The 25,979-nt window shown below is 45.0% G+C and overlaps 1 protein-coding gene across 2 annotated transcripts; it reads left to right on the top strand.

The window, feature by feature from the left end:
- Window positions 1-389: 389 nt before the first annotated feature.
- Window positions 390-21,753, top strand: LOC110563520 (fructose-1,6-bisphosphatase 1). Of its 2 annotated transcripts, XM_021660612.2 has the most exons (8): window positions 390-516; window positions 699-955; window positions 12,071-12,233; window positions 13,787-13,879; window positions 15,208-15,348; window positions 17,853-17,990; window positions 19,405-19,524; window positions 21,341-21,753. In XM_021660612.2, exons 2-8 carry the CDS (start codon window positions 786-788, stop codon window positions 21,530-21,532), a joined length of 1,017 nt encoding a protein of 338 aa, XP_021516287.1. In that variant the 5' UTR covers window positions 390-516; window positions 699-785; the 3' UTR covers window positions 21,533-21,753. The 2 variants fall into 2 exon arrangements, with proteins under 2 accessions (XP_021516287.1, XP_021516286.1); XM_021660611.2 differs by lacking the exon at window positions 390-516 and having other exon boundaries at window positions 554-955.
- The last annotated feature ends 4,226 nt before the right edge of the window (window positions 21,754-25,979 follow it).

Genomic DNA, 25,979 nt, shown 5'->3' with positions numbered 1-25,979 from the left:
TTCTATGAATCAGCCTCTGTATGGGCTTGTAACAGAGGAGAAATGGGTCAGAATGCTGGCGTGGAGGTGCCTGATCTCAGGAGAATAGTTTTTGTGTCTGCAGTAGTTTTCTCGGCAGAACAGACTTGTTGGAAACTGTTCTCAACAGTTCTCCAACTCTAGAAACTTCAAGGAGGCAACAATTAAGAATTCAGAGTGGATGAGGATGGAAGGAGAATCCACTTCCAGGGAGGTGTGTCAGAAGAGACAGCTGACAGGGTGGAGGGAGGTGATGGGGGAGCAGTGGGTAGGAACTGAAACCTTGGGCTCCATGGTGGCTTTCCTTGACCAGCTGTGTGGCACTGAACTAGTTGCTCAACCTCCCTGAATTTGCTTTGCATTTTAAGGAAGGAAAAGTCCACCACGCCTTCCGCTCTGGCAAGTTGTTGCAGGGACGGAAGGAGACCGTCCTTCAGGTAGCCCAGAGGCAAGCTGCACAGAGCAGCAGAAGAGGAAGTGGCGGAGACAGCGTGGCATGTAGGGGAGAGTGCATGGAATGGAGGGAGGGAGAGGCTAGGAGGATCTCTGGCTCGCGGGCAGAAGGGTTGGCCCTGGCGGTTGGGTGGAGGAAGGGAGCAAGGAGGTATTTCCTGGGACAGGGGGCGGAGACTAGACGATCAGAGGCACCCCCAGTACTCAAGTTCTTTGAGCTTCTGCAGACACTCGGCAGCCTTCAGTCCTCCTGCTGTGATCACCACCTGCGTTCCCCACCTGCCTTCACCTGCAGCCAGCACCTGCGCCCAGCAATGACGGAGAAGGCGCCCTTCGACACGGATATCGTCACCCTGACCCGCTTCGTCCTGGAGGAGGGCAGGAAGGCTAAGGGCACTGGCGAGATGACCCAGCTGCTGAACTCGCTCTGCACCGCGGTCAAAGCCATCTCGTCCGCGGTGCGCAAGGCGGGCATCGCACAGCTGTGAGTTAGGCTTCAGGCCAGTGTCCTGTCTCTTAGAATGCCTTGGGGGCTACCTCTCTGGAACCCTGCTGGTAGCCTTCAGTCTGACACCTGAGAGTGCAGTCTCTTGCCCTGGTGCACACAAACTCTCATTCCCCTTTCTCCTGGTGATGGAACTGTCCCCCTCGGCGGGCTGTCTCCCAGGTGCACAACTGCCCTGGTCTCTTCTCAAGAACTCTGCTTGTCGCTCTCCCAGCTTCATGGTAAAAGTAGATGACTTACCAGCTGCCCACCTGGGCCTCAGAGAGAAAGTGCTAACACCCACACCTTCCTCCCCATTTCTCTTTTAACCTCCATTATTCTCTTTGGAATTGCAGTCCCAAGTTCAGTTTCTAATCCAGTATCATCTTTAACTAGGCAGGTCTGGCTAAGACTATCTCAGTCTGGGAGCAAGCAGGTTTCCAGGGAAGCAGGCTGGGCACACAGTACCGTGGGTGGTCCCTCTTTCTGGGGCTAGCTGCAGATTCACCATGTGAGAATCAAAACCTATTTGCATTAATGCCGCAAGTAGATCTTGCCCAATTGGTGAAGAGCTCAAAAACAGGGCAGAAGTTGTAGACTGCTTTTAATAGAACCATGGAGATATATCTCCTTCCCCGGAACCATCTGGGGGTCTTGTTAGGCAGACCCTTCTTTGGGGACAATAAAGAGTCTGAGACCCTGCCTTTCCAGTTCTCTTGTGGCAGATGATGATGGTGATGCTGTTTATTATTTAGTTTTTGAGATGGGGTCTCACTGTCTTGGAACTCACTATGTGTAGGCCAGGCTAACCTTGAACTCATAGAAATACAGACACCACCAAACCTAGCCTGGTATGTGATTTTAATGCTCTGATCTTCAGTTTGTACTATAGGTTGGAGAAAATGAAGAAATATGGAGTCTCAGAGCACCTTGTTTTTGTAAACTACACCCCCCCCTTTTTTTACTTTGTTCTGGTCTGAGCACATGTTTGCTATCTAACTGGTCTCCACACAGCTTTCTTAATATTTCTCATACTTAGGAACAATGTGGAAATGATATGCGAGGCTTGTAGCTAATTTGAACATAAAGTCCTTTGATATGCAGTTTTAAGTACTCTTCCAACAATGTGGCCTGGTTTATTTATCTGTTGTGATGCATTTATTTCTGGAAACTCTGATCCTACTGTGTGGCTTGGTTGACATGATTCTTAAGAATGCAGCATTTGCTTTCGGATGCCAAGTAATGCCAGGCCTTGCTAGAGTAATAGGAAAAGGTATGTTAGAGGCAGCGACTCCTTCACAGTTCTGTTCTTGATGCTAAGGAAACTTTCAGCCAAAAAAAAAACAAAAAAACCAAAAAAAAACCAAAAAAAAAAAAAAAACAAAAAACAAACAAACAAAACAAGGTAAAGTCTCACTTAAAATTAAATTTACAGCTTACCGATTTAATTCTCTGAGGACCTGGAGGCTTTGTGAGAGAAAGCAATTGGCATTTCTTTTAAAAGTTGTCATTTTTTTAAAATGCACCTGTACTTGTCACAACCCTAGAGGGACTTAGAAACCCCAAATCTGCCTTGAGATGTCAACCTTCTTAACTAACCTCAGATAATGGAAGTTAAGTGGAAGGTGCTAATTCAGAAGAGAATGTGTATAATAGACTAGATGGTCAGGGCACCAGTTTTAAAAATGTTATCACATATTCATTAAGGAGCTGCACCCATTGATAAACACCAAGACATTCAAAAGATAGGAAGGAAAAGGAGACCCCTGCCCTACATTCATGCAAAATCCCTGGAGTACCCACTGCTAATTTTTCTTGGTTATTTTCTCAGACACTTTTTATGCTCGTGTAAATGTCCATATGAACATACATTTATATATTCCTATGTAACTAGCAAATAAAATGGGACTAAATGTATGTTTTTCTCCAGTTCTATAATGAACAGTCTCTGACCAGTGACATCTACTGCCTTCTTTTAACCTGTGGCATGGTGTTTCCCTGAGCAGATACCTCATGAGTGATGGAATCCTTCTGTAGTTTTGGGGCATGTAAGTCCTTACTATGGTCATTACAGTAGTAGAATAGGTGTTGATGCTGGCTATGTGCATAACTGAGGGAAAGAAGTTGGATTCTTGTGGGACAGGAAGCATGTGATGACTATTTACATAGTACATGCAGTCATACCACTAGCAGCCAGATATGATCTCCAGACAGCACTTTAAATTATGCTCCTTTGGGCTTTGATGTGTTTGATGAAGACGAACCAGTGTACCTGTAAAGAGCTTATTAAGGCTCTTGGCCCTGCCACTTGGCCCTGGAAGAGCATTCACCCAGAGGAATGAGATGGTTGCAAATCTGCAAGAACCCCACCAAAACAGGTTTCATCCTGATGTCTCACAAGGAATCAGCAGAGATGTAATTATGGCTCATGCTGGTCCTCTGTCTCAGTCAACCTCTATGCTGCTACTGTAGCCATTTTTATTGCTCCTAATGATATGATATGATAGGTTATGATAGGATATGCTGTCTTGAGGCATCAGCTCATATAGCCCAGATCAGGTTCTGGGGAAGGGAAGGCTAGAAGTGTGGGATTGGAATAGAAGGCATAGAAAATGGGTGGAAAAGATGGAGTAAGCAGAGCTATAGTAGCAGAGAGGACAGGGGAAGGCCCTGGTAAATGTGAAATGTGGATTGGATTCTAAAGGCAATGAGGGGTATCCTCAAAGAGCTTGTTCTAACAGATGAGAGTAGGATCATGCTGCCAAAAACCAAAGCAACACAAAACTCCAAATGGAATTCCAATGAGAAGTAGACTTGAAGCTGAAGAATAGTTTGGGGCGGGCGTGGGGTGGGTGGATGAGTGTGTGTGTGTGTGACATTTTGGAAGCTTTGGCTTAGGCTGTTGTAGAAACACAGAGTTATAGTCTGGGAGCATCTAGGCCACTGAAATTGGCACATTTGCATTGAGGCAGAGAGGAAGAGGAAGAGAACATTAGGTCTGGGTTTAGAAAAGCAGGCGCATGTCGAACCCAAGAGCCCATTTCAGAGAGAAAAAGCTTGGCTTAAATTTCTGGGGCTGTCATTTAAATTAGGTGGTGGTATGGGTGGATGGGTGATGAAACACCTTTGAGAGCCTCGGTTTCCTCTCTTATAAGAGGAAAGTTCTTCAACCTCAGAGGGTTGGGTGAAGATGGAGGGACTTACTAATCACATACAAATGCCATCTTTGCTTTCCTGGAGACTTTTGTTTATTTCTTTTGCAAACTGTTTTCTTTGTGCTTTGCTTTCATTCTGTTTTGCTTTGATTCTGTTATATCAGCTAAAATACAGTCCAGGCTATAACATCTAGAAAAGGTGTATGTATGTGTGGGGGTAGGGCCAAACCTTTGCTGTTGTTTCTCAGAGGTTGTCTGTCTGCCTTGTTTGTTGAGACAGGGTTCACTTACTGGTTAGGCTAGGCAAGCTGCCCAGTGAGCCCCTGGGATCTGCCTGTCTCTGCCTCCCCTGTATTGAGATTACAATTGTGTCCTAACATGATCTGCTTTTTAAAACATGGGTTTTAGGGACTGACTTCAGAAACTTTGCTCATGTGGCTCTCTAGTTCCCCAGAAACATTCTGTTTATTTATTTATTGAAACATTTCTTTTTTATAGATGAAATCTTCTTCATCGTTTGACACAAGAAAACAATAAAGAAATTCAGTCTGAAGTTTGGAATGGTGGGTCAGCTAATGTGTCCTTATGCTTGTCTTCACATTTGCAGAAATTATTGCACAAAACTGCTGAGAACAATAGCAGATTCCCATGTTGTTTCTTGGTTTATCTGCACTATATGACATGAGTGCACTGCAAATCTCATTCCAGGGCAAAGTCAGAGCTGGCCCTATACCCTGACATCTGTCCATCTCCAACCTGTGTGAGCAAAAGCCAGGGTTAGGTTTGTGTCCCTGGAAGAGGTTGGTTGGCACCTCTTCCGTGTGTTCCTGAAGTAATCGTTGGATTTTTCCCAATGAGTAAATGGTTGGTGATTTGACACTGGATCAATCACTAGGAGGGTGGAGGTGGGGTTACCTAGGACTTTAGTGATAAGGCTCAAACTATAATCTTCCTTCCTTTGTACATGGTGGGGTGTTCTGGAAACCAGAGTGGGCCTCTTGCATACTGCCAAAGATGCTGCCATTCATGGCTCTGGTGTGGATGCTGGAAGGAGGGAAACAGCCTACCTATCAGAAAGTCAAGGATGTCATACAGGGCTTCTCCATCCTGTGGCAGTCCTGGTTCCAGTCCTGAGGATCAGAAGTTCAAGGTCACTCTGGGATACTTAGCAAGCCTAGGCTACATAAGACACACTCCCCCAATTTCACCTGGGCTTCTCTCAGCCATGGTCAAAGAAGCTTCTTTTGGCAGCAGTTGGTGGAGAGATGCATAACTGGGCAAACTGCTGAGAGGAAGAGCATCTGTATTCTCCTACCACCCAGGCTTGGGGTAAAAGCCAGAAGATGGGGAGGGGTGCTGTGTAGAGCTATCTCCTGGACATGACTTAGCTATTGAAACAATGAACCCACAGCTGCTATGGTTCCCTCCACAAGACTCACACAGGATCCATCAAAATTCCAGCACAGATCTCTTCCCCTGCCCCTTACAGAGGAGTTTTTGGCCATGGATATCTGTTAGAGAAGAGAGACTTGTTATATTTGGAGAATGTAGGACTGTAGAATTCCCCTGACCTAGTGGATGCCCCACACTCATGGCCATGTGGGCACAGCACTAACAACTAGACTAGAGGATAATAATAAAAAAAAGACATGAAGTCAGAAGGAGTGTGTGGGGACTGTCGAAGAGCTGATGGGCGTAAATATAGCCATATTTTGTTGTATACATGCAAGAGAACCTCAAAAAGTAAAGAAAAAAATCAAAAATCAAAGTGGTTAAAGGCTTTCCTTCTCCTGTGAACATCTTAAATCTGCCTATAAAATGCCAGAGGCTTCATACCCAAGGAGCAGCTCCTGGCATGCTAGAAATCACATGGAAACTTTTCATAAAGTACTTAATACTTCAAATTTCCAAATATTTAAACATATTGAGAAAATTAACTGACACTCTAAGGAATTACGTTTTTATTAATTAAAGTAGTTTTTATATCTTTAAGATTTTCAGTAAAATTTTGAGTTGACAATAAAAATAAAAGATGAGATATACAAAGCAATTCTCAGTGCTAGTTTTAGTGTGTGGATTCCAGAAGGAGCACGTTGTGTTTCAGGAAGTCTAACAGCAGAAGGTCAAGGGCTCAACTCTTGACCACACACTTTCTTCACTCTAACTTCCTGAGCTGAAAGCCAGCTAATTTAAATAGAATGGAAGTGAAGTCACAGTACCTCAAAGGAGCTATTTTTTTTCTTCGTGCCATTTACTTGTGCTGACAGTCCTGTGTTTAACATCTTAGAAATGGCAACAAACACCTGCTTAGTGAATGCTCTGGGGATCTGTTTACAACAACCTTGGCTTCCATTTAAGGGAGTCAGACATGCCAAGGTACATATCTGTAGACCAGTAGTGTCACACTCCCAGTTTCTGGCTGTTTGTAAGGATGAGCTTAGCCAGAGAATGTGGACTAATGGACAGGGATCACATACTTGGTAGGAGGAACATAGACACTCTGAACCCAGGTTTTCCTGCTGCTGACTTCTTTCTAAGGACCCATCTTGCCTTTTAGCATGGATGTGCTAATGTTGACAAAACTAGGGGTGGGGTAGAATGGTAATACTTTTGAAATGTCTGTCTATACATGGGCATTACTTAGAGCTTTTGACCCTTATCAACTCAATGTCTGCTCTCCCTATTCACCATGAAGCTGATTGTCTGAATTCCCATGTTATAGTTGTAGAACAAGAGGCCAGAGGAGTCAAGTGACTTGCACAGGGCTCCTAAGCATGTAGTGGAGCTGGGATTTGAAATCTTGGTTGTCTAGAGTTCCAGCTGGTGGCTTTGGCTGTCACTTTCTGTGTTCTTCTGACAATCTGGTGGGAGGAAAAAGCCACTGTCCTTACCTGCACAAGTTTGTGCGAAAGGTACTCTTTTTACCATCTTATTTATTGTGTCTGTGTCTGTGTGTGAATGCGTGCTCACTGATCCATCTCCCCTGCCCAGGAGGCACACTTTGATTGTGGGGTATGCTCATGTATAGTAGCTTTGTAGTGGATGAGGGTCAGATGGCAGAGTTAGGAAGGGAAGTATTACTTATACCCCCGAGTTTAGAGTTCTTGGAACCCTGTATCCCTTTCTGAATTCATTCATTCAAAATGTGTTTATTGAGCACTTGCTGCACATTGGTTTTTCTCCTGCAGTTAAGGATCTGAGTCGAAAGAAATACTCTTTTGTTTAGGAGCAAGCACTGTATATTCTCATGTGTGCCCCTTCTGTGTAAGGTCAGTTCCTTTAGCAAGTACCCTCAGTTTCCTTGTACCTCTGAACTCCAGCTCTAGCATCAGACCTCACCATAAACAAAGGAGGCTGCCACGTTCCCAGGAAGAGGCCTGGGTAGAGAGAGTGATTCTCAGGCTGGCCCAGCCAATCAAGACACAACACAGAGATTTCGAAATAGATAAGTCACTGTGTCATATTGGTCATTTTTCTAGTTTTGGGAGTCTTAACTCTGACTGAGATGTGTGCAAATGTTCTGGTTCTTGAACTCAGAGGCTTCTGTATGCTAAAGCTCTCTACATCTGAGCACAACCCCAGGCCTTGTCTAAATGCCAGCTATAATCCACACAGGTCTGAGAGCACTATAATGAGCTTGGCACCCCTGGCTCAGGGTTCCAGGTCCTAGTTTGCAGGCAGGTTGGCTGTAGCTGGGTTGGGCATTCAAGTTCTACTGCCCACATTAGTGGCCAGTGGTGCTCAGGCCTGGACAGGCACCCCTCTCCTCTGCTTTTTGCCCACTGCTCCCCAAGGGGGCCCTCAAACCATTTCCCCTTTCATACCTACCATGTTTACAGTTCTCCTTTGAGATCCAACAAAAGAGAGCTGGGGTGCAGCTTGAGATGTTGCCTTTCTTTCCTGAAGTAACACCCATTAGGACAAGCTTCCTGGGGAGCAGAGCCTAGGTCCCATAGAAGCAACTGCTACTCACTTCAGTTCCACTGGGGGCCGCAGAAAGGGCTGACCCTAGACAAATGTGCCTTGCTGGGGTCTCTGTGCTCCTGTGTCTCTCATTGGTAGCAGGGTCCAGCTGGCCCCAGGCAAAGTTTCTGTGGTCAGGAAAACTCCATTTCCACCTTGTTCTGGTCCCAGAGAACCAAAAGCGAGCCAGGTGGTGTGTGAGGGGCTTCATTCCTCCAATGGCAATTGAAGCCATCCCCCCTGCTCACAAATGCTGCTGTGGAAGCTCCCCCTGCGAGTCCTCCTGAAGTCTGCCTGAAGCTTTGGTTAAGAGAACACAGCCAATCCCTTCTCCAAGTCCTGGTTCAGTGGGTCCAACAGAGGCTCACGAGCCATGCATGTTGTTGCTTCCATTGGCAGGCTTCACCACTTTCCACAGGATATGGAGTGGAGAACCCTGCCACTCCATCCTTTCAGGTTTTAAGGAAGAATGGCCTGCAGCCTGTAAAGGTGGGTGGTTTCTAGAGAATAGGATGAAAGTGTGTAGATCTGGAGTTGTGTAGAGAATATGCACTCCATGTGTGTGATGGCTAATTTTCATTTTCAGCCCAACTGGATCTAGAATTGTAGGTTACTGGTGAGGCACATTTCAGAGTGTGTGGGTTACCTGGGGTGGGATATAGTTGGCTCTATCCTGTGGGCCAGGGCCTGAGTGGACTAAAAAGAAAGCCAGCTAAGTGCTCTCCTGCTCTCTGCTACCTTGACCTGAAGTGCAGAGCCACACGCTCCACACTGCTCAGTCCTGTGGAGTGTTATTTGGACTGCAAGACTCTCATCACAGGCTGGCAGCAAGCCTCCATGACCCTTGGCTTCCTGCATGCTGACTTCTCTGTGACCCCAGGGTAAAACCCTCTTAAGATCTTGGAGCCAGTGTAAACTATGAGCTTGACCTATCATGCCACTCTACTGTCAACACTGTAACATTTCATAGCCCAGGGCAAGATGTAGGTCTCATGTTATTTACATTTGGTCAAACGTTGAGGCTGAAAGCTCAGGAAAATCAGCTGAATGCATCTTTACTGCATCTCATGAACCAAGTACTTCCTGGATCCTGGATCATGGGAAAAAGAACTCAAAAGTTTTACAGATGTTTACATAGCACATAGCTCTTTTCTTCTGGAGAAGCAGAAAACCAGATTATCTCCTTGCAGCTGCTTATGTACCTTTGCTTCGCAGTCATTGTGGACCTGTTCAGGCTTCTTTAGGGATTTTGGGTATCTTCTCATTCTTAAAACAAAAAGAAAAACAAAAACAAAAACAAACAATAATAACAACTCCCTCCCAAACAATGAAGAAATCAACTACTCTAAGTTTCATGCAGTTTGAAGACTGGCATTGAGTGCTTTCCTAACCCTGTAGATTAATTACCCACTCTGCTACTAGACATCAGTCCCTCTCTCACAACTGCACTTATTTGGTAATAGCCATTTTCTTGTTTGGCTCTCCTCACTGCAATATTAAGCTCCCCAAGGCCTGGGGCCTGGTCTGCCTTGTTCAGCAATGTTACCCTAGCATAGTAGGTCCCCATGGAATTATCTGTAGGTTTTAGGAAGGCTTAGACTTTTACATAAAAGGCACTGGGGTAAACAGGTAGGACTAAGGCCCATGGGAAGGAGGTCCATCCTTCCCACAAACTCCCCTTGCTGTGGAGTAAGCTTCAAGGGAGCATGAGCCCTGCCAGGAGCCTAGTTCCAGATGCTGGTTGTGTTGAGAAGTGCTGAGACTTTTAAGGGTTGGGGCCCAGTAAGAGGTGGCAAGCCGCCCCCTCCCCTTCACACTGGCTTCTTTGGTCTCACCTGTGATTTCTTCCTCTTCCAGGGACTCTAGCCATGGGTGTCATCCATGAATAAGATAGACAAAAGGGTTCTTGTCAAAACTGGCACTGTGTTTATAACCTTCCATCTCTGTCATTGGGAGCTCAGTACTGCTTCAGGTTCTTCACATGGTTGTGTTGTGACAAACAATGGTGCCTGTCTGGAATACCCCAATACTCTGCCTGGGGCTCTCTGCTCCCACTTCTCAGGTTTCCCAGAACTGTTCTCATTAACCTGTATCCCTGAGGTACCAAGGACTGTGAGGAGCACCACCTCTTCCCCCCCCTCTCGTGTGTGTGTGTGTGTGTGTGTGTGTGTGTGAGTGTGAGTGAGTGTGCGCGCGTGTGTGCGTGTGTTCTCATGGCAGCCTCATATGGGTGATGCCATTCCCTCTGTGCACATGCAAGAAGAGAGGGACTCACAGAGCTGAGGTTTGCACAGGGGCCTATGGTTGGTGTCTTTCCTGCTTCTGCTTGAAGGTACTGTTTCCCATCTGAATCAACAGTGGCCATGAGGGTGGCAACCTCAAGCTAGAGGGAGAAAAACTGTCACTGTGGGGCCAGCGAAGACTAAGTGCTAGGGGTGGTAATTTCCAGCATGTGTCTAAACACTCCCTTTCACCAGTGTGAGCTTCACAGTTGAGTTCAGAAAGATAGTGTAGGAAGAGGCCCAAAGCCAGAGACAGGCTGCCAGTATATGGGCTGCTTGGGCTTAGCAAAGCAGGAGTGGCAAGGCAGACGAGAACAGCTGGAGGGGCTAGACGCTGTTTTCTAGTCTAGAAGGGAGAGACAGCGACTGTGGTTGACGATGACAAATGGACCAACCAGGCATTTTGTTGGTCATTTCTAGAGTGGCCTGTGCTTTGCCCAGACATACAGAAGCAATTTAGGTTTGGGGGAAGAGGATATGTTTTCAACAGTTGAAGCAAGGGGCTGGGGCAGTAGCATAGTTGGGTGAGTGCTTGTGTATCATGTACAAAGTCCTGGATTTTTTATAGTTTGGGTGTGGAGATAGAAGCAGGAGGATCAGAAGTTCAAGACTATGTTCTGTTATATGGGGAGTTCAAGGCCACTTGGCCTACAAAAGACCTTGTCTAAAAGAGAAAACAAAAACAAAAACACAACAGGTGAATCAATCAGACATGGAAGCAATGACAACCAGTTTCTAGGAAACACAATAGAAATCTCAAGGTACCCTGTGCCCCTACACTTCCAACTCTGTGGCTGAACCTTCACATCTACTCTGTGTTCTGTGCCTCCTTCCTGTATCTCCAGCCTGTATGGTCCACACCTTGCCTCCCACCCCCACCAATTCAAACAAGCCAGGCTGCATTTTGGATGAAGTTCTTAGGGTTCTGGGAATTCTGCAATGATTGACATGCAGATAGCACACAAAGAAAGAACTGAAGCTTCTCAGTCTTTCCACACTGGGGGACTGACTCTACCCAGAGACTGAAGATCATTAAGAGAAGTTGGGAGTTAGAGGGGACAGCTCACTGCCAACCACTCTGCCCATCTGTGTGAAGTCCACCGGCATTGGCATCTGATCTTCGCCTCTGTAAATATGAACTGTGAGGCCAGTTACTGGTCTTTTTTTTTTTTTTTCAGGATCATTTCTGTTATGAAGCCCCAGTGTTCTCTGGGTTACCTCCTACACCGGCTCACTCCAACTCAAGCATTCTTGTTTGTTTTCAACTGATGCATTAAACTTCCACATGTGGGGACAAACTTTGGTTTGTGCACAGAATAACATAAAAATCCTATCTCGTTCGTATAAAGCACAGACATAGTACTAAACACATACTGTGGAAACAGGGCAGTGCTCTGTTGATGTTATTAATATGTGCATTTCATGGCAGAGTGAGGAAGATTGTTTAAAAAGGCTTAGTAGGGACGATATAATGGAAAAAAATTGGGAAACATGAATCTGACCAGCAGCATATGTGTGCTCAGGACTGGAACTGAGTCTTCCGATCAGTGTCCCTGCTCCCCCCTGACAGCCCCTCCAGGCAAGGCCACCTTTCCTGCTTTGTCTTTCTGGAATCAGGCATACCTGGCATGTCTGCTTTCCTTCCTTCCAGGTCCATTTGTGGTGGTGAAGTTCAGGTAGCCTTCGGTTATTTTCTGTGGCTTTCTTCCCTCTAGCTATGGCATCGCTGGTTCAACCAATGTGACTGGAGATCAAGTGAAGAAGCTCGACATCCTGTCCAATGACCTGGTTATCAATATGCTGAAGTCGTCCTATTCTACCTGTGTTCTTGTGTCTGAAGAAGACACCAATGCCATTATAGTAGAGCCTGAGAAGAGGGTAGGTCTATCTTTACATTGCTAAAGGCTAGCATATAGCCATTTTTCTTTGTGGCTAGATTTCCAAGCTAGATTCCTAGGGATTACCAAGATCCCTTCTGTTCTGCCTTCCTACCATGACAAATCTCTCCTCTGAACTTGGTTCCAGAGGCTCTGTGGATCCTGCTCTTCCCATCTCTCCAGGCTATGTCTCCATTCCTAAGTGGTTGCTGCTGTGTTTAGGTGTGTCAAAGCCTGCCTTTTGCTCATTGGCTCTTCATTATGACTAGTCTCTAGCCTTCATGTTAGACCCACTGCCAAGCACCTGCCTCCACTTTCCATCCCTGGGTTCTCTGAAGATCTGATTACTTTGTGAGGGCAGAGAACAGGTGTGGTCACCAGCATCCAGCGCCACACCAGCATGCTGGAGGGCTCAATGACAAACTGCTGGGGAAAAGTTTAGCCCCGCAGGGAGGCCCAGGAATTTGGAGCATGGCATGTTACCAAACAGAGTTTATTTGGCTCCTGTAAGACAATGGCAACTAGTAAAACAAATCTGAGATTAGAAGCAGTTATACTTATTTTCTTTCCCTGATCAAGGTGAATTGGGAGCATAGAAGAGTAGAACTGGGGAAGAAAATCAGATTAAAGATTCTGGTTATGTTGACTTTAGTAAGGGGTAGGAGCCAGCCCAGAGTGACCTGTTCTACAGCCCTTCTAAGACACCACTACATGCCACAGGATCTTCTCTGCAGCATTGGCCAGTTCTCCAGCATGCCCCACCCCTGCTGTGACACACTCTCACAGTGGCTGCTGTCTCATTTTTCAGTCTGCAGTTTCATGCATCCATGGAGATGAACTGTTGAGAACAGACAGTCAGGGAGTCCCCTGAATGTGGGGAGAACATTAAACACCTGCTCCATATCTAAAGAAGCCAAATTGAAGATGGAAAATTTCCAGTAATGAGTTTGTAGACTGGCTCCTCTGAAAAACTTCTCCAATTTGTTGAACTTACAAAACTTAATGGTGCAAATGTTAAAAGTGTGGCCTTGCACATTCTCATCGTAGCGTCACTGACAGAGCTTGGAAAAACTTGTTCAATGTGCTCTGAAGATATGGAGCTTTGCTTCTACCACACAGAGGACCATTTCTTTTAAGAGTGGTATCAGGGATATTGTTGAGAAATTTGTGTACAACAAAATTGTGCACAATTTTGAGTGGCCTCTATCAAAGGTGGGTGACAAACATCTTACAGATCTAAGTGATAGGAATGTCTTCCCATCCTCTGGGGCATTATTTCTTTGCCTTTAAGATAAAAAGAAACAAATGATTAATTTTGTTTCTCTTTTTTTCTTTGGCTGCCAGGACACTCTGAAACCAAATATGATTCGGTTATTTCAGTGATGTAGAAAAGTAATGATTTAATTAGCTGTTTTCTACTACTTCTCTATGTCTATTCTAAATGATATTTTCTCTGCCTAGTGATTTACTTGTCTGTCTATTCCTCCATTTCTCATACCTCCCAATAGAGTGTAAATAAATAAGACTGTATTAAATTTTGTTTTCTTTGCCTAGGGCAAATATATTGTCTGTTTTGATCCCCTTGATGGCTCATCCAACATCGATTGCCTTGTTTCCATCGGAACAATTTTTGGCATATACAAAAAGGTAAAGCAGAGTGTACAAGGTCCCTGGTTTTGACCAGAAAGTAATGTGGAGTGTAAAGCTGTGGGGCTCGAAGAGATTCATTGTAAGGTGTCATGGCCCTGCATCTACTGTGCAAAAAAGGCCTGCAAACCCGCTAAGATATGAAATAAGTAGTGAAACGCTGGTAGAAAGAGAGGCCATTTCACCCTTTCAACCATATCCCACTCTTACAAAGAAGCTGAGATTTTAAAAGATGACAAAGCAAATATAGTCATACCTTTCCCAAACCAGCCCAACCTGCCTCACTGTTTTCTTCTTTAACTCAAAAGCTTTTAAAGAAGTTCTTTTTAATCAATATTGGAAACAGAACCAAACAAATCTCACATAAGAGATTCACCTCTCTCTAGTCTGGTAACTGGCAGCATCTGAAAAGATTATCTGGTTCCTATAACTACAAATGGAACTTTAAAAGGAATGGTTACTTGCTCTTGTAAGGAAAAGGCCTTACAGAAACAAACTAACAAAACAAAACAATTTTTTTTTTCTTTTTCTCAACAACCCCAGCCTCTGGTATCCTCCATCCCCTCTTAGGTTCTGTGAAACCAGCTTTACAATGTCCTCTAACTCTGGGTTATGGGGGAAAATCTCAGCAGCATCTAGCCTGTCCCCTAATGACTTCAGAGAGATGCCGCAAACTGTATCTCTGAGAATTTCTTTGATGTGGGAATAACTGACTGCACTGCTCTGTGAGTGTGTTTCATTTGAGAGAAGCTCACAGAATTGATTTCCCCATGAGATGCTCGGCCCTGTAGCCCTGTGCTAATTTGAGATTAAATAGAGATGGAAAAGGCAGGTGAAAGACACTGGTGCCTATAATCAGGTTAATTAGTGGAGCTGTTGAGAAAGTGCATTGCTTTTTGGAAGTGATAATAGACACATGAGGGAATATCAAATTAGGAAGATGTTAAGGGCATGTTGATTGGAAAGAAAGAACCTGATGCAGGAAGCTGAGGGTCTTTCAGGAAAGCTACTGTTGTGTGGAAGAAAGCAATCCCCAGGAGGCCAGGTACTGGCGTTAGAACAGTGGTTCTCAACCTGTGGGTTGTGACCCCTTATGGGTCTCCTATCAGATATTTATATATGAATCATAATAGTACCAAAATTATGGTTATGAATAGCAGCAAAGGTAATTTTATAGTTGGGGGTCACTACAGCATGAGGAACTGTGTTAAAAGATCATGGCATTGGGAAGGTTGAGTACCATTGCATTAGAGGAATACCCTGCTGAACAGGATAAAAAGGACTGCAGAACAAAATGAAAACATGTTTTGTCTTCTCTTTTGCTTTAGAAAACTTCCAGTGAGCCTTCTGAGGCATATGCTCTGCAGCCAGGCCGGGACCTGGTGGCAGCTGGCTATGCACTCTATGGCAGTGCCACCATGTTGGTCCTTGCCATAGAGAGTGGTGTCAACTGCTTCATGCTGGATCCGGTGAGACATTAACTGGCAGCTTTAAGCTTGTACATGGTGTGTGTGTGTGTGTGTGTGTGTGTGCCATCCAACATGGGTTCTGAGAACTGATCCCAAGTCCTCTGGAAGACAAGCAAGTGCTGAACCATCTGTCCATGGATGGTTTTTTCCCTCCTTTTTCATTTTTCTTTAAAAACAAAACAAAATAAACAACAACAACAATAAAAAAAACCATACACACAAGGTACAAAACACACAATAGTATCTTCTGTGAGAGGTCAGTTCTCTCTTGGGAGATCTCTTGGGGGATGTGGCAAACTGCTGTAAGTCAGAACATGGCCTCCACCTTTGACCTGTGCATGCTTAACAAAACTGCACTTTCCCCTCTCTGGGAGCATGGGTACTTAGTTAATAAACAGACAGGAGAGGAGGGTGACAGCACAGGCAGAAATCTCTGCATGAGGCCCAGGAGAAAATAGGGCAGGCTGAGAGCAAAGTTTAATCTGAGAGAAGGGTACAGCTTCTGAAAACAGTGATTTTTGCCCACATGCCATCTGTTCAGATTGTCCAGTTCCCTGGATGAGCTCCTAGTTAGTACCCTCTCTTTTACTTCTGAGTTGACAGACATATAGGAAAAAAATTCAGTCTCTTGACTGCATGTAGATTTCAGGCTTGGGAAGGGTGGGCTTATGGGTACTGGGGAACCTCTTTCCCTCCTCCCTCCCCAGATCCAGATATTTCTGGATCAGCTCAGCAGCTGGAATGCTCCCTTGCTGACTGCCAGGGCTCCATTTAATTTAAACTCTTTTGCTTACTCCTTTTGGCCTGATGGAGGCAAGGTTACCCCTGGGAAAGGACACTTCCTTGTGTCTCCCTTGAAGGACAAGCTGATGGCTGAAACAAGCTGGTAGCTACAAGTGGGTAGGCTTCAGCTTTTTCTTTTCTTTTCTTTCTTTCTTTCTTTCTTTCTTTCTTTCTTTCTTTCTTTCTTTCTTTCTTTCTTTCTTTCTTTCTTTCCAGCCCTCATAATGGGATTTTTTTAATTAATTACATTTTATTCACTTTGTAGCCCCTCACAAGGCCTTCCATCCTCCCCTCCTGATCCCACCCTCCCTTCCCCTTCACGCATACCCTTTCCGAAGTCCACTGATAGGGAGGTCCTCCTCTCCTTCCTTCTGATCTTAGTCTATCAGATCTCATCAGGAGTGGCTGCATTGTCATCTTCTGTGGCCTGGTAAGGCTGCTCCCCCCTCAGGGGGAGGTGATCAAAGAGCAGGCCAATCAGATTATGTCAGAGGCAGTCCCTGTTCCCATTACTATGGAACCCACTTGGACACTAAACTGCCATGGGCTATATCTGTTCAGGGGTTCTAGGTTATCTCCATGCATGGTACTTGGTTGGAGTATGAGTCTCTGGGAGGGATTCAGCTTTTAATGAACATTTATAGCTCCTGTCTCCATATGTGAGAGACACTGGGTGCTCAGACTGGGTACCAAGAGGGCTGCCTAGTGAGCATGGCTGCCTGAGCTCTGCAGGCAGCTCTAGTTGCCTGCTGTGAGATACTCTTTTCCAGATGTTTCAGGTGGAGATACTTATTTTGTCTTCCTGACTATACAAAAACATTCCTATAAGTTTATGGCCCCAGTTTTTAGAAATAGAAACCAAAAAGCACAAAAGTGAAAAAGAAACTAGAAACTCACTCCCAGTGATGCATCCTGGGGCTTTGGGCAATTCCTTCTTCTCCCCACCCCTGCCTAGCCTCACCATCCCTCTGTATCTTCAGGAAGGAGTCTTAGTCTCACATTTATTTAATTATTGTTAGCATTCTCTTGGTGTTCTATTTTACATACTTTATCCCTGTGTCTTAATGTTTTTTTTTTTTTTTTCATTTTTGACAACTTCACACATGTATATAATGGATTTTGGTCAGTTTCATCATCTAAGTTCTTTCTCTTTACTCTCTTCCATTGAAACTTTTCTTCCTAGCCAGTCCTCTATTACTTGCATATTTCCTTGTGTGTGTGTGTGTGTGTGTGTGTGTGTGTGTGTGTGTGTGTCTGAGACTGAGTTTAAATAGGCATGGGCAGGGACTGTTTATAGAGGCATGAGCAACCCATCAATGACCATGACAATAAAAAAAATGGCCTTCTTCTTAGGAACATTAACTGACAGTGGTCTTTCATGAAGGGTGGGGCCTCATGAGTCCATCTACCATCTATGATATTGGAGGCAGAGGCCCCGGTTGACTTAAGGTCCCAACTCTCTTGCCTCAACCTCTATAGTATTGGATTACAATTGTGCTCTCCCATATCTGGCCTTGTAAGTTTTATTTCTTGTTTTGTTTTGCACACTTAAACTCTGTATCACTCTGTTGACATTGGACTCTCTTACTCCTTCCATTCTTATTGCCACTGGACCTTTGTAATGATCGTGCACACAGATAAGGTGTGGTCACAGGCCATGCTTTGCTCATGCCTCAGGGAGCTTTCTGATCACCTGTCTACCTTTCTTCCTTATTTCAAAGGCCATTGGAGAATTCATCCTGGTGGACAGAGATGTGAAGATTAAGAAGAAAGGTAACATCTACAGCATTAATGAGGGCTATGCCAAGGACTTTGACCCTGCCATCACTGAGTATATCCAGAGGAAAAAGTTTCCTCCAGTGAGTGAGTAGGAGGTGGGACTGCTATGATGTTAGCTTTGGGCAGAGTGTTCTTGAGAGCAAAAGGGACACTTATCATTGAGAAGGGCCTAGACTTCATCTGGGACTCACTCTTGCTTTATGAGAAAAATCCACTGATGTGAATTATCCTGGAGATGAAAGGAGAGAGAGGTGAACCATTGAGCCTAGGGGCTAGGGGTGGGATGCTTTCACAGAGACATCAAAATCAATGTTATTCAGTTTTTATCTCCCAGAATAACAATATCTGGGCAATAAAGTCAAATAGCTTTACTTATTATCTCCTTTACAACAACAAAACATTCCTCTTTCTGGGCCTCCTGTCACCCAAGCACCTACTACTTGAGATCTGTTCTTTCAGGTCTATGCTTTGATGGATTTCTGTCTGTTGTATCAAGATGGTCAGTGTCAGGCGGGGGAGATGGCTCAGTGGGTAAACTGCTTGGTGCAAGTTTGGGGACAAGAGATTGGTCTGCCAGGATCAGCTTACAGGAGGCCTGCTGTAATATCAGTGTGGGAGGCAGAGATGGGATCTCCTGAGCAAGCAGTAAATGAAGTCCACCAAAACAGCAAGCTCTGGGGTTATGTGAAAACCCTGTCTCAGTCTCCAAGGTGGAGAGTGATGGAGGAAGACACCAGACATCAACCTTTGGCTTCCACATGCATACACATTCCCACAAACCCATGCACATGCAAACATGCATACATACCTGCATGCACACCACACACACACACACACACACACTGGACAGTGTCACTTTAGTATCTCACTGCAGAGGTTACTAGTTGGTGAATGTGAAGATGATGACTAGCTCATTGGCCAGAGGCTCCATAGGGGTGCCTGATTTTGCCTTATCATTGCTGTTTTTTTCTGAGGATGAATCCCACATGGCATCCAGGATCCTCAAAGCAGGCCTCAGGATTTCTCTGTAGCATAGTTTTCTCTCCTTTCCCAAGCAAAACCCCTGTACACACGCATGCCAGCAGGCCCTGTGGCAACAGCACTACTTCTATGCTGTTACACCCTTGCTTGTTCAAGGTATTTTTCCACAGAACAGATAACTGTACCTGCCCAGTTCTTTAGCTTGACAAAATTCTTGTCTATCTCCAGGTTAAAATTTCATATTGCCTATACCAACCCCACAGCTGGAACCAACCACACTCTCCTTGGGGCTATTGCCAGAATGTGACCTGCTGGGAGATATACAGAAGGCCATGTCCCCAAAGCTTTCCTTCTCTGGAATGGGATTTTCCTTTCATGTCTTAGCTTAGCTCTAAGCGAGCATTTTATAAGATACTTGGTAAATGACTGTGGAACAGAATAAGTATCTGGGACATCAAGAGAACACCTTTTATCTTCCACAACCCTAATTTTTTGCTGTTCTTAACATTGTAGGATAATTCAGCTCCCTATGGTGCCCGGTATGTGGGGTCCATGGTGGCTGATGTTCACCGCACTCTGGTATATGGAGGGATCTTTATATACCCTGCCAACAAAAGAAGCCCCAGTGGAAAGGTATGTAATACCCCCAAGGAAGTAGGTAAGAAGCAGTGGGCTTTATTTCCAGCCTGCAGGACTTGACTTCATTTAAAAGAAGGGTCACAGAGCTGATGAACTCTCCTGTGGTTGCTAAAAGTCGGTGACATAGTCTCTTGATTTGAGGCAAGGCTCAGACTGTATCAACTAAATGTGAAAACGTCCCACGGGGGCCCTTCTAAAGCTATGGCATAAGAGAATTAATGGAGCTCCAGCAGGAGACTAAAAGTGCTCAGAGTTTCCATGGGGCACCGGTTTGGGCTTAGACAGAATAGTTCCATTCATAGAGAAAAATGAAATAGTCCTATCTCATTACCAAGAGAGCAAATAAAATATGCATTGCTGAGAGAGGTCTGCTTTGATGGCTCCCAAAATGTGTAAAATAGATGTAGCTAATGAGGTTGGCATTTGTTACTTGGAAAGTGATATCTGACGAGGGACAAGGCTGTGGGGAAATCCAGAGCTTCCAGGTGGATTTTTTCTACTGACTGCTGGCTATATTATGGCCCAGTTCCCAGTAAGTCACAAGGCTGGTGTGACTTCTAGTGCTGGCTAGGGGAGATTCTTTGCTTCTTCATGCAAGGTGACAAAACACTTCCTTTTCAGATATTCTGTCCTCTTCCCCACCTTTGTGTGTGTGTGATAGTTTCACATGGCCCAGGAGAGTTTTGCACTTTCTACGTCACCAAGGGTGCCTTTGAACTCCTGATCCTCCTCCCTCCACCTCTCAAAGGCTGGGTGGTGTGAACCATCATGCTAGGTTTTACACAGTAATAAGGATCAAATTCAGGGCTTTGTGTTTGCCAGACAAGCACTCTTAGCAACTGACCTACACCTTCAGTACCTCTTGTTTATATGAAGGAGCAGTACCCTTAGAATGTCAGGGGTTGAGACTGATGGGTCTGTTCATGGCTCGTGGTGTCTGCTTCCCAGAAAGAATTTTTCTTTCTTCTTAGCATACCTGTCTTGCTGTTTCAGTACAGAAGAATACAGCCAGCTTGCTTTATTGTACTTTCTTCAAGTGACTCACTTCTTTTTCTTTGATAGAAATATGGAGGTGCCACCTCCTTTTTCAGGTTTTCAAGTCTGGCCCTGATTCCCAGGTGGAAACAGAGTTAGGAAACACTAGCACAGTCAGTCTGCTCCACAGGCAACTGCATGAAAATGTATGCAATAAAAAATTAATATTCAAATGCAAGCACCAAGATATATGGCAGACCCCCCCCCAGCTCTGAAGCCTTAGGAGCTTTTCCAGAGGAATGTACAGGGCTTTAGATAATAGCACACTGTTTGGAGTAGCCAGTCTGCCTTCCAGATGTCTGCAGCCAGACACCACCCTGGATTTTTAAAAATGCTTTTAGAACAGACTGAGCCAGTCCAGCACATATGGAATCACTCATTAAGTCCGGTCTTCGGCTGTAAAGGGTTGGGACCTGTTAGTGCTGCAAAAATGTCATTCTGTCCCAAAACCAGGTGGTCTGCCTCATGTTTGTGTCAGGTGCCTGGTTAGCTCTGGTTCCATGAATGGTTTTATTCAACCAAATAGCTAATGATTTTTGTCTCAGATGCATTCTGAGACACAAGGGAATGTTCCTAATTCAGAAGGAAAGAGGAGAGGGAGGGGGAGAAAGGGAAAAGGGAGGGAGGAGGGAGAGAGGATGAGTTACCATGGAAACTCTCAGTAGCTCTGCAGAGCTTTACAATAGAACAAACTCCCTAACCCCCAATGGTAACACCTTCTGCCTGAAGACCTTGGTCTCTGGTCTTGTTTTTTTTTTTTTTTTTTTTTTTCCAGCTAAGGCTGCTGTATGAGTGTAATCCCATGGCTTTTATCATGGAGAAGGCAGGCGGAGTTGCCACCACAGGGAAGGAAGCCATATTAGACATTATTCCCACTGACATCCACCAGAGGGCACCAGTCATCATGGGGTCCCCTGATGATGTGCAAGAGCTCCTGGAGATCTACAAGGAGCACGAAGGCAAATGAAGGCCGGCCTCACCTGTGGCTCAAAGTAGAGCCTTTCATCTGGACCTGTGACTCACGTGGCACTACTCTGTTCCTAGACAGCAAACCTAACAGTGTGGATAGTTTCACAGTTCGATGCTTTGCAATGCCCAAGACTGCTTTATCCACATGTTGTAACACCACTACAACAGGTACTACATCTGTTAAGCAGGTGAAGGAGAAATAAATGCCATCTTCCTTTATACATTTTTTTCAGTGCTTTGTATCACTACAGCATTAGACAACTCATTCCCTCTCCATAGAGCAGCATGATTGGAATGCTGTATGGAATGTTGGGTCTATCTTATCCATGATGAAATGGGGAACTAAGGGTTGATGAAAGCTGCTGGAGGTCTCCAGCCAGTGAGTGGCAGGTAGGGCTGTGAAATGAACTCCAGCATCCTGGTCACTTCTCAGGTCATAAATGAGTTCATGCCACTTCTCATATGTGCAGTCCCGTTCAGCTTTGTTAGCCAGCATCTGGCTCCTCAGCCTCCTGCAGGCATCTATAACAATCCAAGGCACAATGACAGTTTATGTTACTAGTCAATGGTGCTTTTTTATATAAAAAATGGCATCAAATAACAAAGCCATATCATCTCTAGGGAAGGTCTAGTTGTCATTATGAAAATGATTGACCATAAAAAACTATTTTTCTTTTTTTATTTCAATGTATTTACTTTACATCCCGAGGGTGACTCCTACTCCTCCATCCTCTCCTGTCTGCCCCCTTTCTTTCTCCATTTCCCCCAGAAAAGGTGAGGCCCTCCTCCCCTCATATCAACCTTCTCCAGCATATCAAGTCACATCAGGACTGAGCATATCCTCATCCCGTGAGGCCAGGCAAGGCATCTCTACCAGGGGGAAGTGATCCAAAAGCAGGCAATAGAGTCCATTAGAAACAGTGCCTCCTCCACTCAACAGGTACTGCATATGGAGACTGAGCTGCCCATCGGCTACATGTCTGCAGAGGGCTTAGGTCCAGGTCATGTATACTCCTTAGTTGATATTTAAGAACTAAATTTAAGGAAACATACTGTGTGCCCAGTGAGTACATTTTGAGTCAGGCAGTATCCCTAAGAGGACCTGCCACAGCTGGTCCTATGCAGAGAATGTAGTAAGAAGTATACCAGTTTGGCACACAGTTTATTCTGGAAACAGTTCACCCTTTTCTGGGTCAGAAGTTCAAGATCATGGTAAGTTATTGCAGGTGTTAGGAACCCTGTATCCTTGTGAGCTTCCTGTGTGTGTGTGTGTGTGTGTGTGTGTGTATTTAAAATGTTCTTTTTTTCACTTTTGAATGGAACACTTCCCTGGTTTCATGTTCTTTCAACAGGAAACTTGGTTCAGTCCCAAGCCTTGGATTTTGCTTTTGTTTGTTGACCAGACTGAAATCTTAGCATGTCTCTGATTTCAGTTATGGTTGGTCCTCTCAGGAAAAACCCTTACTCAAAAATTACCTTTCCTGTGTGTGTGTGTGTGTGTGTGTGTGTGTGTGTGTGTAATGTGCATGGGCACTCAGGTATGTGCACATGTGGAGAATGAAAAAAACAACTTTAGATGTTGTTTCTTGGGTGCCATCTACTTTTTAATTTTTTATTTCATGTTTTAATAATGGATTCTGGGGCTTGAGCTCAGGTTCCCTGCTTCCAAGGCAAGTGCTTGACTGACTGAGTCATCTCCTCATCCTCCATTTGTTTTTCAGCCTTCTTAGAGCACTGAAGGGGTGCAATGTCAGGAAACTTATATCCCAATGCTTTGACAAAACCAAGTGAAGCAACAATATTCCCTTTCTCTGTTTTGTCTGTGTGTCCTGTCCATTGTCTTTTGATTATTGAGATGTAGGTTCAGTTAGTGGAATGTTTTCAAGAACTCTTATTTGTATTCTCTGAGTACATCCAAGTTCTTCTCTGTATGTAGCCCTGAGCCAGGGACAGGATCCAGAGCAATAACAGCAAATAGCAGTTCTCCTCTGATCAGTCTTAGATTCATCCTTGGAGGTTTTTGGATGACTTCCTTGAACACACACTACCACTAAAAATGCACGGAGACTTAGTTTCTACCAAATGATCCTGCCCTGAAGCAGGCGACCCTTCTATTTTCAAACATAGCACCTCCTTTGCAAAGACCCTTTGAAACCTCCTCTTACACAGCAGGCTGCCAGGCCTCTTTGCCAACTTTTTCAGTATCAGTGGAAGTAGAAATTATCAAGAAGCTCTATTTTCCACCCCTCCATCTCGGGCTGCTTTTTGAGTTTTCATAGCTATGCCTCCCACTTTCCAACTTAAATCTCATAGCAAACCAGCATAAGGTGTATCCACTGTGTATGCAAGAGGACATCCTTCCCATGTGACTGGAAGCCATTCCTGCACTGGCTTTGCCAGCAAGGGCTGGTTACACATAGCATATAACACTGGACATTGGATGGAACAGGTCAGGCAGGATGGAGATTCTCAAAGCTCTTGGAGTAACTGCAGCCTGATCTTCAGCCTCAGGTTTGGGAACCATTTCAAGATGCCTGTAATTGGTTTTCATGGTATCCTTTCAAAGACATGTTCACATTCCAATCTCTGGGATCAGCCAATGTGATCCCTTACCTTATTTAGGTAAATAGTCACTGCAGGTGTGATGAAGATGAAGATTTTGAGATGAGCTTATCCTATACATCCTATACCCCATGGGAGGGCCCTAAATGTAGCAAGTGTTTTTATATTACATGGGAGAAGGACATGTACATTAGTCAGGGTTCTCAAAGGAGCGAAACTGACAGAATGGGCACACACACACACACACACACACACACACACACCCCACACACTCGAGGGATTTACTGGAGGGGCTTACAGGCTGCGGTCTGAGTAGTTCAACATTGGCTGTCTGTCTACAAGACTGGATGCCTTAGCAGTCTCCATCTGGTGCTGGAACCCCAGGGAGGTCTGAGAGGGCTGCCAGTCTGTGTTGGAATCCCTAAGAAGTATGTTCTAACACCAGAACACCAGCAAAGAAATGGCTCAGCAGGATTGATGAACCTGCCAATGAGAGTGAAAGCAAGCAGGCAAACAGCAAAATCTTTCCTTCTTCCATGTCCTTCTGGTTGCCACCAGAAGTGTGGTTCAGATACTGGGTGGGTCTTTTGACCACAGCTGATCTAGATTTAAGGTAGGCCTCCCACCTACGATCCAACCAAGAAAAAAATCTCTTGCAGATGTGCGCAGATGCTTGGGGTTTAGTTAACTCCAAATGTAGTCGACAAGTGTGATCAGCTACCTTATATGATAATATGACAGTGGAGGCAGAGACCAAAGTGATATCACAAGCCATGGCAGCCAAAGATTGCACCAGAAGTAATCTTTGTCGGAGCACTCCTCCTCCACACAGCCATCCTGTTGAGAGGGTGTCTCTTCATAGGGATGCCACTTTTAGTTTCCATGAAGTGTTGAAGTGAAGAAGGGTCCCTGTGACTCCACACATAGTGGTGGGAGAGTGGAGGTAGCTATGAACTGGAAGAAGAAGAAAAGGGGCATGTTAAAACAATGTGTCATGTCACCTGTTGTGGGACATGGCATGGATGTGGAGAAGCTATCACACACCTCATCTTCCCAGACATCCTTGAAGCTTCCTTTGACTGTAGGTGCGTGCCACCTGGCTCATAGATTAGCAGGTACCCCAAAGGCGCTACATGCAGGGGTGCTGGACTTTATGTGATGAAATTGTGTTGGCATCACATGACAGGATTAGGTAAAGCACCTTTGCCAACAGGAAGGGTCCTCAGACAACATTCCAGAACATTTCTAGATCTGGGTTTTCGGGTGGATCCAGGGTCCATTTGTACCTGATGCACTCAGGCTTGTCAGTATCTCTCACGGGACACAACTAGGTCACCAGTAGCCCTGTCACTAATGTGTCAGCAGTCCTGAAATACCTGTGAGGGGCAGCTGTCACTCATCCTCTGGACTGTCACCGTGTCCACTCTATCAGTCTCCACTCTGTTGTGCTTCCCCAAAGAACTTTGGCATTTGCAGAAAAGGTCAGCAGCTGCCATCTCAGGCCACTTTGGCAACTTGAACATCTACCCTTTAAATGCAGCTTTGTGGATAGGCCAGAACTTGACATTTAGCATTTTTGTTTTTTACACAGGGTCTCTCACTGAACCCAAGAACCCAAATCTTACTGATTTGACTTGACTGGCTGGCCAGCAAGGCTGCCACTTCTGTCTCTTCCCCAGAGCTGAAATCACAGATGGACTCCAGTATGTCTTGTTTTTAACGTGGGTACTGGGGAATCTAAACTCAGATCCCTGGCTTGTGTGGTGAGCACTTCACCAATTAATCCCTCCAGCCTATGAATGGGGGCTCTCAAACCTTTGACTACCTGAATGGATGTTACAGCCATGGCAAAACCATGGCTTTTTTTTTTTTTTTTTTTTTTT

The sequence above is a fragment of the Meriones unguiculatus genome, chromosome 3, assembly GCF_030254825.1.
Source record: "Meriones unguiculatus strain TT.TT164.6M chromosome 3, Bangor_MerUng_6.1, whole genome shotgun sequence".
NCBI classification, from domain to species: Eukaryota; Metazoa; Chordata; class Mammalia; order Rodentia; family Muridae; genus Meriones; species Meriones unguiculatus.
The sequence above is the reverse complement of the archived record's forward strand: the minus strand, read 5'-3'. Positions and strand labels throughout refer to the sequence as shown.

Coding starts and splice junctions, on each gene's coding strand:
- LOC110563520 (XM_021660612.2), top strand. CDS start 786: ATGACGGAGAAGGCGCCCTTCGACACGGATATCGTCACCCTGACCCGC. Junction 15,349..17,852: donor ACTGCTTCATGCTGGATCCG/GTGAGACATTAA, acceptor CTTATTTCAAAG/GCCATTGGAGAATTCATCCT. Junction 17,991..19,404: donor AGAGGAAAAAGTTTCCTCCA/GTGAGTGAGTAG, acceptor TTAACATTGTAG/GATAATTCAGCTCCCTATGG.